At 42.5% G+C, this 12,500-nt stretch overlaps 1 protein-coding gene across 1 annotated transcript in view; it reads right to left on the bottom strand.

Moving 5' to 3' along the window:
- Nucleotides 1-9,948, bottom strand: part of TEK (TEK receptor tyrosine kinase) — a 35,576-nt gene extending 25,628 nt beyond the window's left edge. Inside the window, exon 1 of the mRNA XM_072359384.1 lies at nt 9,718-9,948. Within this exon, the coding sequence (XP_072215485.1) occupies nt 9,718-9,769 (52 nt within the window). The 5' untranslated portion in view covers nt 9,770-9,948. The remainder of the gene's footprint in view (nt 1-9,717) is intronic.
- Nucleotides 9,949-12,500: the final 2,552 nt, after the last annotated feature.

The following is a 12,500-nucleotide window of genomic DNA, read 5'->3' on the forward strand; positions in this document are numbered from 1 at the left end:
TAATTCATTATTTTATTCATCACTTCTATAATTTTTCTGCTTTGGATACAATCATCCTTTGTACTTTACAGACAGACACAGTATTTAGTCCCATTCTGCTTCCAAAGCTTTCTGTCACTGAAAGAAATTAGTGCAGCCCAGGATACAGGAGGCCAGAAGGTCTGCATGCTTTCTGCAGTCTGCATGCATCCTGCTGGTGCACAGACCTGTCCCCACTCCCCATGCTGAGGACAGAGGGGTCATTGTAGTTTAGTGACTTCACTACATCCAGCCCAGTGCTGTGCCAGTCCAGGCAGTTCCTGGGCATACCGTGGAGAAACAAACCATGAGAGGATGCAGCAGGCCTTACACTAGGTACTGCATAAAGGTGGAGGTCAGTGAAGTCAGTTAACCCTGTTGCTGCAGAAGTACATACTCCCCATGTACTCTGCCCTTATGAGTCCACATTTATACTGTGTACAGCTCTGGGCTCCCCAGTTCAAAAAAGACAGAGATTTCCTCAAAGGGGTCCAATGGAAGGTGACAAAGATGATGAAGGACCTGGAGCATCTTCCGTATAAGGAAAGACAGAGTAACCTGGGTCTGTCTGAGAAAGGAAGACTGAGATAGACTAACTGTAAATAGATATCTAAAGAGAGGTGGGAGGCAAAGGGATGAAGTCAGGCTCTCCTCTGTGGTGTGTAGCAATAGGACAAGGAGCAATGGCCTAAAAGTTGAACACAGGTAGTTTCGTACTAACATGCAGAAGAACTTCTTTACAGTGAGGGTGCACTGAGACAGGTTGCCCAGAGGGGTTGTGCAGTCTCCTTCTATGGAGATGTCGACATCTGGATATCGACCTATTGTAGGGTACCTGCTTTAGCACGGGGTTTGGACTTGATGATCTCTTGAGGTCCCGTCCAATCCCTGCAAATCTGTGATTCCATGGTCCTTTGATAGCTTAAGGAGCTATGTGATAGAAGTGAGGCCAGACACGCATTCATTTACAGAGCTTTTATTGTAGTTCTTTAACTGAGGAGTGTTTGTGCTCTCACTCACCTATAGGCAGATGCAATTCAAAAGCTACCAGCCTTGAAGGCATTGAGCTTGGGATCGTGTGAGCAGGGATATGACCCCTGACCTCATGTGCCAGGTAGAGATATGCTTAAAATAATAAACTGCAAGATGCTGATTTCATGAAACTCGGAATGAAACCTGTATCCAGACTCCATGACTTGCTTTAAGATCAGGCAGGGTGCTACAGGTCAGAGCAGAGCTGTTTTGGCATTTCTGCCTAGTACCTGCAAGGCACAGAGCTGCAGCTGCCTTCCCAATATGGAGAAATCCTCCCAAACTGCTGGAGCCTCTCGGAAGGTATTGCACATGCAGGACTGCAGTTTCATTTCTCTGTTTCCAGTGTTTTTCTGCCCCTTAATTTCCAACACACAGAATCACAGGGATTGGAAGGGACCTCTGTTGATCATCCAGTCCAACCCCCTGCTAAAGAAGGTTCCTACTGTACGTTACATGGGAACGTGTCCGGATTGAAAGGTGAAATTAGTAACTCTTCTTTCTCTGCATCTCAGCCTCTCAATATGCTGAGAAAAAGTGGCAAGAGTCTGAGTTTTGAGGACTATTTTTTGTGTTACCTTGTGTCCCTGTATAAGACATAGCAAACCAATATCATTTCAAATTCAGGGCACTTGCTGCATAACTTCCTTTTTCTCTGCAATGATACAAATTGTGTAAAGGTATAAAACAACCACGTCACAGGCCTATTGCTCATCTGTACGTGTGATTATTCCAGAGGAACTTTAACCCAGCCTCCAGTGGATGGATGGTTTTCTCATGAATTGCCTAAACACAGGTGTCTTGTCATGTCAGACATTGCAGAGCAACTCAAACACATGCATGACACTGACAGGACACAGGCAGATTTTCTAGTGTTTTCTCCAGAAGACCCTAAAAGGGTCTAAAAGGGTGCTGGCATAAGCACTGACTCATTCCCCAGCAGCATGTCTAACTGAGGGCGTTTCAGTTGTGAACTCAAGGACCTGGCAGGACTGGCCCTTTGAAGACAGCCACGGGCCACAGAGGTGACAGGAAGGCTTTCTTTGTCTGATTATGGAAAAACAAAACAACCAATCAGAAAAGTGTGAAATCTACATATGCTTTATGCTTTGTGCTTCCTACTGCATATCTTCTTGGCAATGCATCTTGGGCTAAAACAGCTGTCCTTGCTGAGTGAGAATGGATTTTCACTACCTGTTGGTACAAAACAGGCAGGTCCCTTTGAACATACAAGGACCAATTAAGGACAACAGGATTTGACTCTTAGAGAAAAGTACAACAAATAGAGACAGGAAACAGCCTGTCCCCGTGTCAGTGACAATACTCTGTGTTTCCTTGGAAAAGTCCTTTGACTCCTGCTACAGTCCTTGAGGGGCTGACCTTATCAGGAAGACAATTTGCTGTGTGTGCAAGTAAATCTGCAGAAGAGAGAGCCCCTGCAGAAGGCTGGTGTTGAAAATGGGAGAGGATTCACTGGCTGATATTTCTGACACATGCTCATTGCTGCACAGGGCTTTGTGGCCTCCTGGCACGGAGAAAATGGCATCCTCTAAACAGCGTCCTCTAAAGTGGTAAGTTTAAATCACAGTGTGTCCACTGAAACCTGTAGAGAGACACGTGCAGGTAGACCTTTTGGCCCACCCTGAACTACAGGACTGTGCTCTCTCTTGTGTTAAACATTATCTGGCAGTGCTGAGCTCACCAAAGGCCGTTTGTTCAACCACAGACCCTGTGTTTTCTATGCTGTGTTGCACCAGTAAAACTCAGTTCGGAAGGGCTAAAGAAACACTTCTGAGAAATTCCCTGGAACGCATCCCATGCTCAAAGAACACGACAATCTGTAATAAAGATTGAATTATCACTTCCTCAAATCAGAATTGGTGCTGGAAAAGTAATCTGGAAACAGCACTGGGTAGTCTCTAGGTGAGACAGCTTATTGCTGAAGATTAATGCAGGCAGCAAGAACTGTGAGAATGGAAAAGTGTTAGGTTTTGTCCTTGTATCTCAGAAAATTGCTGCGTAAATGTTTTGTGATCTATACTTAACGCTTGTCAGGTTCCCCAGGAAATCATGGAAAGATTCAAGACGGTTTCTGCCTAACATGATGCCTTCGCAGAATTCCCTCTTAACTGGGAAATGGTTTAATCCCATGACATGGCTAATATTCCTCCACAGAAAGGGTAGTCAGCTCTATCATGGTAAAGGATAACAATAAATCACTGCTCCCCAAACAAGTATTTATTAAGCAACCCGTATTTCCAGAGTTCATTAAGAATGTAGAGTTCTGAGTAACTGTTTTAGCTCTTAATTAATGCTGAGTTGTAGCGGAAAGAAAAAGTGGTTTAGCTACTACAGTTTTTCATTTCCTTACACTTAGAGAGCTTTACTGGTAATTGCTTGATGTGCTTACAAGGTGGAAGTCCTTCCCTTTGCATCTGGAGTATAAGAAAGAAAAAAGAAGGGCTGTGGTAGGAAATGAGTGGAGACTTTCATTCTTTCACAGTGTTATTTAAATAAGAGGTGAGGGCAGAAAGGTGGAATATTTCATTCAGTAAATTTCATCCCTCTTTTCATCAGATTTAGTGAGGAGAAACATGATATAATTTGAACTGTTTGCTTAGGCTGTTCTTATTTCTGTTCTAGCTACTGCTTGGAACACAAACTATTTCTGCTAGGAGGTACCTGAGAATGTGAGTATAAACCATACAGTGCTGTACTGCAATTGTGATTGGTGTAAGTTTGTTGTTACATTGAGAGAAAAACGTTTTCTTACTTCCATTATAATACTAACCACAGAACTTAATGTTTTTGAGACTGGAATGTGAAATCTCTGTGGAAATGTATGTTGCAGACTGTCAAGTCAGAGACTCTCCTCTCCTTCATGTTTCCTACAAAGAAAAAAAAAAAAGAAAAAAAAAAAAAAAAAAAAAAGAAAGAAAGCAAAGCACTTCCTCTGCTTGAATGATTACAGTTTTGTTTAAGAGCAAACCTAAACTGCAAAATGCTCTGCAGCTAATTCCTCATCCTGTCTTGTTTTGTACTTGGCTGCTCAGTGATACCCTCCTTGATTTTATTTTTCTGAAGAAAGCACACATCAAACTAAAATAATGAATAGAATCTGTTCAGGACTACGAATGGCAATGATTTAAGCAATATTACTGAAAAAGTATAGTGTCCGATTAACTGATAGTGAAGTAGTGAATAAATTACATTGAAATTTATTTATTAACTAATTCACCAATTCAGAACATAATCAGGATTGAAGTAATGCACTGAAGTATGAAGCAGTTAACAATGAAGAACTAATGCACATGTCTTCTTAAAGAAAGAAAGAAGGAAAAAAGGAAAGACAGAAAGAAGAATCAGAATCATTATGGTTGAAAAGACCTCTGGGAACATCAGACTCAGACATCAACATTACCACCATGTCCACTAAATCATATTTGTCTGTAACAGATCTCTATGCAAGAAGGAAAACAAACAAACAAACAAACAAACAAACAAAAGTGAAGAAGATGAAGAAGAAAAAGAAGTGGAAAAAGAGGTAAAGAAATATATTCACTTCATAATCTCAGTTGCAGCACGTTGAGTAACTCCTCACTGTGAGGAGTCGAATTCTTCTCAGACAGCTCCGTCCTTGACAAGAAAACAGTGCTGAGATTATTGCTAGCCCAAACAGTTTAAGCGCATCTGCCATCTGGCAGCAGTGCCAGGGTCAAAAAGTGATGCAGAAAAACAGCTCATAAGAGACCAAAAAATCAAGTTTGCCATTAATAATCTTTGTTGTCTGTGGAACGAATCCCACTGCTTATATCACACAGATGCTAACAGGTGGCTCTGAGATGGTTTATAGCTCAATCAATACAACTCACTCTTAGCAATAGGGCATTATTTTGGGAACGAAGACACTGTGAAATGAAAAAGGAGACAAGAAACTAGTGTCAGAACATCATTTTGCTACTTACTGCTAGTGGGAAGACATGGGTCCAAGTGTGAGAAATACAATTGCCTGCCAAAGCTTCTGAAGCTAATGTTTTCTTATGGGCCCTTGGGTGCATCTGGAGAAGATGAAGGAAATGCTGCTGCCCCCTTGTAAGGGGAAGCGAAATCGTTTCCACAACATTCCAGTTGTTCCATAACCTATCAGAGCAATCTATTAGGATGAAAGTGATAAAGAAAGGTTGTTGCAGCTGGTTGCTCTTTCAAAGTTGAGAGTGCCTAAATGTTTGTGTGTAGAGTAACTAAAGCACAGGAAGATGATGAAAGCAGTCTCATGACTTCTTCTTATGGATGGTTTGCCATAAGCAATAAAAGCAGGGGGGGGGAAAAATAATACAAAAACGTGCCTGCAGGGACTGCTTGAGCAACCAGCTGACAGTGTGCTAGGTAATGCTGAAAAAGGATGAAGAATGTGGGAAAACTGGAGCAGAGCAAGCCTGCAGCTCAGCTACATCTTGCTGGATTTTTATCCAGCCAAATATGGGTACTAGCACCAGGAAAGTACTTGCAGGCAAGAATCAATTGTCCATAACAGCAGCAGTTGCTTTATGAGGCTGCTGTGTATACTGTGCATGTATGTGGTTTGTGTGCATGCACTGAGATGACATACACAAAACAACATATGCAATCAATTCATCTTCACAGCATAATCAGAGCATACAGCATGCAAAAGATTCACAGTGTCTAGAAGTATCTGTGGGCTTTGGCTGCTCTTGTATAGCAGTGCACCCTCAAGCTGGTGCTTACTGATCTTTCTGTGCAGGGGCTTTTGCTGGTGCCAACTGCACTTTGTGGAGGAGGCTAACAGTGCTGCACAGTGGCAGGTCAGGAGTGAACAGCTAGAAAATAATGCAAGAGAAAATCATGAGCTGTATCAGAAGTGTGTTTGGAACTACATTGTCTTAGAGAAACTTGTTGTGCTCCAAAACGGGAAATTAACCATGCCACCTCATCGGTCAGGCTGACGTGATGCAGAAAGTATAAAAGTAACAGGCAAGTAAAAAACTGGCCTTGAAGTAAAAAGGTTTAGGACATTACTCTTGAATAATGGCTGTTTGTCTTTCAAAGGTCCTTTCAAAAATTAGAAAATACCTGCTATTCTTGAGGCCTAAAAATGCTTGTTTTTCCTAGTGGTGAGTTAGAAAATGAATTCTGCTGGGGGTTTGTTGCTACTTTATGCTATGATACATACGTAATATTACTAGTCCATGTTCTTAGTCTGCACATTATCTGAACAACAGTCATCAGTTCTAACACCCTAAGGAAACAATCAGCATTCAAAACTCTCCACAGGAAAGCCTCCATTTCAGACATACACTGTTTCCTTTCTGCGCGTCTCCTGCAGTGGAACAGTGTGCTCGGTAAGATCTTCCCACTGGCACATGGTAGCTGCTTCAGAGAACATTCTCTGCTGAAGCTTCTTTAAACACTTTTAATTTTCACCTCTTAGGTTCACAAATACAGCAGAAAGGGCTTGCAAGGAATCCTCCCAGAAGCAGGTCTTCTGGGGTGGGCAGCTCTGCATGGCATCCTCCCTAGTGAGCTCAGTAATACATGGTATGCACTCCCCTATGTAACATATTCCCTTGCATCATGGTGAAAGCTGGCCATAGAGTTGTACATTCATCTCACAGAAGTGGTGGATGCATCCATTTTTGGTATATTTGTTCTGTGCCTACACACAACAACCTCTCCAATCACAATAACTGCTGTGGAAATCTGTGTTAAAGAGACAGGCCTGGGCCAAGCAGACTCAAGTGCGTGTGATCAATAACAGAGCAGATTTCCCATACAAGGAGTTCTCAGTGTGGACATATAAAGGACCAGCTCTACAGTCACCAACTCTGACATCTGTGCTCCATTTTCTCCACCAAAATCCTTTCAGATTAAATTTAATAAGATCAATCATCTCAACAAAATATTTCAGGGTTTTTTTTTCCCAGGAGTGAAATTACAGCAAAAAAGTAATTTACCCAGTCAACTTATATATGATATCCAAACAATCTAATATAATCTAATATATATCTGTATAAACTGCATCTAATGCAATGGTACTTTTTAATAGATGAGGATGTTGGGAAATTTCATGTCACCCTTTTAGATGCTGTTCCATTTTGCCTGCTGCAGTGCCTCTCCATGCAGTTTAGATTCTCTCTAAACATAAGGCACCTGGAATAGAGGACAGGATACTCTGCATAAATGATATAAGTGGAGGGAAGGGGCAGTTTGTGGATCTCACAAATCAAATACATTTATGGAGTGAGAACCCTTCTTCACTTTCTCCTGCAGTTCAAATTGGAAACTGTTTGATCAGCAGGTGACTGAAATATCCTGCATCAATCTAATGTCTCCTCAGAACAATTCTGAAATTACTGAGATAAAAATTTCAGACATGGTTTGTGTCCATTAAGTTGTCAGAGGCTCAGAAAGACAGCACTATGAGCCTGGAGATTCATGATCCTTAAGGTCCCTTCCAACCTGGGCCATTCTGTGATTCTGTGATCTCAAACATATTTGAAGGCATTTTGAGAAACAGTACAATCAGGTGCACAGAAGAAAATGTAGGTTTTCTATAGGTTAAGTCAAGCTTTAGAAAGAAGGAACAAATCTTGAAACAGAATTGTTAGGACTTTGTATATAACCAGAAATTATCATCTCTTCATAGTTCTGAAGAGCATACACCATCATAAATGTGCTTGTGTAAATTGGATGATGCATGTTAAAAGCTGCTTTACTTTCTAAACATGTAAATGAATCATATAATAATGTAATACATACATTTGTATGTATAATTTTCATGATAACACATACTAATCCCAAAGAAAGCTCAGCCAACTAGGGGATTATTCATAGTTTGCATCAAATTCAACTGCACTGTTAATTTCACTGCTATCCTTTCTTACAATACTAATGTAACCTTGTTAGATTTTACCACATATGGATACTGAAGGAAAACCACTCCCTCGAAGTAAGAAATCCAAAGTATTTTTATCAGCCTTCTGAACTGAACATTACTGGTAGTGTAGAGCTGCAGCAATGAAGACGCTTTCTATCTTTGAGAACAGAGAGATTTGACAAGCCAGAAATACTCACTGAAATGTGCTTGAAACTCATTCTGACTGTTCCCGATTTCTACAAATCTCTTAGCAGAGGAGGCCATCTTGCTAAAGCATCACTCACACAACACTCCTTTTGACAGCTAGCATGCTACAAGAAGCCGACGGCAAACATCCAGACCATCTGAGAATGTGGTCAGCAAGCAAGAGACAAGATGTGACTTTTGTTCCTTGTTGTGGAAGTGGTGGGCCTGCTATAGCAAAGCTTGCTGTGGAATAGGTGAACACTTCTACGGTGTGCACTCAGCAGAGGCTGTCACAGCGTTGGGAAGCAGGTACTGAATATCACCGTCCAAATCAAGCCTTCACCTCTGTCTGCTAATGGGGGAATGGTGTTGGAGTTAGGGGATAAATCAAAGGCCATTCCTTGCAGCTGGAGCCTCACAAAGGCAGGCCCAGGGCGGCCCACGCCGCTGGGGGAAGGCCGCAGCACCTCTGGCTGCTGGGGAGCGTCTGCCCGCCTTCCTGAGCTCCGCCTGTGGGATCTGGAGGAAAGCGGGCTCACGTTGTCGTCCCGCGTTCGCCCCAGGAAACATGATATCATTCTCAAACAAAAGTGGGAAAGCTGACAGATCTATCGAGATGGGTGTGACTGTGATACACACCTAACCGGCAAGCCCCTGTGGAAAAGGCTGTGACCGGCGGCTCGCTGTGCCCTGCGGTCTGCCCTGCCTGTCTGACTTTGTTACTGGGAGATGGGGTAGAAGAACCTGCGTGTATCTTTATGTCCTCAGGAGTGAGCTCAGAGCTCTTGCATTTCTGTTTTACAGATTTTCCCTTGCAGATTTCCTTGAAGAAACTCTCTAGAGTATCAAAATATGGGTGGAGATAGTAAGGCTTAAAAGTTGAGCCACTGGGAGCAGCTCAGGAAGGGGCAGGCTTCCTGAGGACTGTGCCTTTGATGGCTGCAGAAACACATTTCTAACACCAGTGTTCCAGGTTCTACAAGCAAGATTTGCATTAGTATAACTAGTATAATTTTACTGCATATGTCTCTTGTGGCAAGCTGCTGATTTGATAACTAATAATGTTTGCTGATAACACCAAATGTTCTTCAGTTGTACTTAAAGTGCTATTAATTGGTCTTACACAACACGGGCAGTTCCAATCTTTTTATCTGCTGACTTCCATCTAGGTTGCAGCTGCAGAATCTTGACTGAAAGCTCATCTAAAAATCTTAACACTGGGATACCTGGAAGTGCCAACATTTCCTGCTGCGCAGCCAGTTCACAAAGTAAGCCACAGAAAGAGTCGGCATCTAGTTTGCAGCGTGTGTGTGTGCATCAACGAGTGACTTCAGTGTTTAGGAAGAGGTAGCAGCAGACTATGCATGCAGAGCACACTCCTTGATACCTTGCTCCCAGCCCTCCTCCCCTTGCCTGCTGTGGGAACACCTGACAGAGACAAGTGATCGCACTGGAGCAAACATGAGTAATTAATAAAGTGATTCCCAGGGTGGGGAGTGGGGAGTTGTGTGTTTTGCCCACCCCGCTGCTTGGGAAGTAAGAAGGGTGCAGCGGGTCAGCTGTAGATATTAAAGCAAAAAGCTTACCTGAAATAATCAGGCTGAATCCATACAGAACCAGAGGTGCCAAAGGGTCCATGCTTTCCGAAATATATCCATCCAGTTCTTACAGCAGCTCATGGAGTATCCTTCCCCTGGTCAATATTTTACCAGTGGTTCCCCTCCGGCATGCTGGGTGTGTTTACAAGACACAGGCAAGAAACTGCAGCAACAGAGCAGGCTGGAACAGTCTCATTGCTGTCTGAGTACAGGGAGTTTAAGTTCCTTTTTCCTGTTTCCTTTGTAGATTAGGATGGGAAAGGCAGGATCTTAAAGGCATTTTTTATATCAGCGGGACTGCAGGGCAGTGCAAGCCCCGTCCATCCAGCAATACATCAAAACAGTTATCAGGAGCTGCTGCAGGAGCAGAGGACAGCGGCTGGTCACAGCCAGCAAAACAGGAACAGTGATGGCATCCCCCAGCAGGCAAGTAGCATCCCAGCACTCAGAAATAAAAGCATGAAGAAAAACCTAACGAAGCAACCAGTTGAAGCCAGCACAGACCAATGCCAGCCACAGTTCAGTCAGCTGCTCCTTTACTTGGTGTGGTTTGCTGGAAACTATTTTGTCTCTGCATCTGACTATTGGAAACAGACTGAAAACTCGTCACAGTAATAAATCATAACCAGAGTTATTATGACTTCAGCAAATGCCACTTCACTCTGGGGGGCCTCAAAACTCAGAATTAAATGTGAGGAAAAAATACAAAATAAAACCACGAAATCTGAGTAGAATTAATGAAACACACGGAAAGGCAGCAACTCAGATAAATTAACTTAATTTCAAATAAAGGGCAATCGTACTCACCAGCTGACTAAATATAACCCATAACAATGTAGCATTTGAAAACCCTGTAGCTCTGCCAAGATGCTAACACACCCAGAATGGCTTTTACACAAGCATGGAAAAAAAAAGCTCAGCATCATTTTGGAAATGGAGTGTGTGTTCATCCTACCTTGATTTCTTTAAGATCTTACGCTCTGCAGTTGCTGCAGGTTTTACAGAGGAAGTACTTGCCACTGAAGATCTAATGCTGCCTGGATGGCAGGTTAGCACCCATAGAAGATTCAAGGCATTAAACCAAAGTTGTTCCTCACACCTAACCAAAAATAAAACACAAACCAGTCCATGTAGGAGCTCAGACTGGGTGCAAAACACAATGAAGTCTGCACACTACTAAAAGTCCATTTAAAAGTTTTAAGATGGAACACAAGATGTTTCCTAGCTCTGGTTCCTCTGCACACGTGCGTATTTTCTCCACACTTGATTTTGATTTTCTTCCTCTATTAGACACAAAGAGGAGGTGATTATTCAAACTCCAGTTGCAGGTTAGCCGATATAAACCTTCTGGTGTAGGTCCCTCCTGTGGCAGAACGCTTTGTGTACTGCCAGGCACTGAATATTATCACAGGTCCCATCTGGTGGGTATCTCTGCTCTGTTGCTCATTTAACCTTTTTTTTTTTTAAGATATATATTGCTGAGAGATGAGGGTTCAACCAGCCTTTATCAATACTGTACATCTGTACATCTCCAGGCTGTCATTTTGAATTTAGTAGATTCCTTTCCTTTCCTTTCCTTTCCTTTCCTTTCCTTTCCTTTCCTTTCCTTTCCTTTCCTTTCCTTTCCTTTCCTTTCCTTTCCTTTCCTTTCCTTTCCTTTCCTTTCCTTTCCTTTCCTTTCCTTTCCTTCCCTTCCCTTCCCTTCCCTTCCCTTCCCTTCCCTTCCCTTCCCTTCCCTTCCCTTCCCTTCCCTTCCCTTCCCTTCCCTTCCCTTCCCTTCCCTTCCCTTCCCTTCCCTTCCCTTCCCTTCCCTTCCCTTCCCTTCCCTTCCCTTCCCTTCCCAGCCCAGCTTGCGGGCTGTTGCTGACATTGATTCTTAAATAGCTGGAAATCCATATATTTTATAAAACAATTATCTTGAGATTTCTGGTCATTTAATATCCTGTAGCAATGTGGCTAGCTCTAAGATAAGAGCAATCAGCCCAGATATGCAATGCTTCACTCACACAAGAAGACTGCTGAAGCTGGAAGAGAGAAAAGATCTAGTTATCCAAGTCAGAATTTGACAGGGATACCAACTTCAGCTGGTTCATGTGCTCATTTTGGCTCATTCTACCATTCCATTTTTGAAGAAACATGGAATAGCATCTATTCATATGTATACATATGTATACGTTATAGAAAAGATTCAGCAAACAACTACATAATGTATAATAAGAGTTTAATCGTTAATTTGTTTCTGTTTGGAAGACGTTTAAATGTCAGTTTGATTATTGCTCCCACTGAAGTTAAAATCAGATGACAAGCTATTGCCAGGCTGCAGAGTTTAAAGGATTTCACTGCTCTATCTTGATTTACTCATATGTGTCTGCCAGCGCCCCGTCCGTATTTCATATAATTACACACTGAGGATTCTTGAAAGTAGCCATACGTGTTTTCAGTTGTGTGCTCTATGAACTCTACAGTCTGTTCATCCCTCTGAAAGACTACTGAAAGACACATTAGTGGTAGGATTGTCTGTCTTCTCATCAGGCAGCAATAAATGCACAGCAGGATCCCTGGTGCTTGTCCATCTTGTACTATCCAGTCCTCAGAGGAAGCGAATGGATCTACAAACAGGAGGATCATAAATCTCAGCCTACAGTCACAGAGTAGAACTAGAAACAGCCTCACGTCAACACCAGATCATCAGCAAAAGAAACTGGGCTCAAAGTGGGGGCATCAGTAATTCTAAAATACAGTACTGACTACAGTACTGGTTTTATTTGCAC

The sequence above is a fragment of the Excalfactoria chinensis genome, chromosome Z, assembly GCF_039878825.1.
Source record: "Excalfactoria chinensis isolate bCotChi1 chromosome Z, bCotChi1.hap2, whole genome shotgun sequence".
NCBI classification, from domain to species: Eukaryota; Metazoa; Chordata; class Aves; order Galliformes; family Phasianidae; genus Excalfactoria; species Excalfactoria chinensis.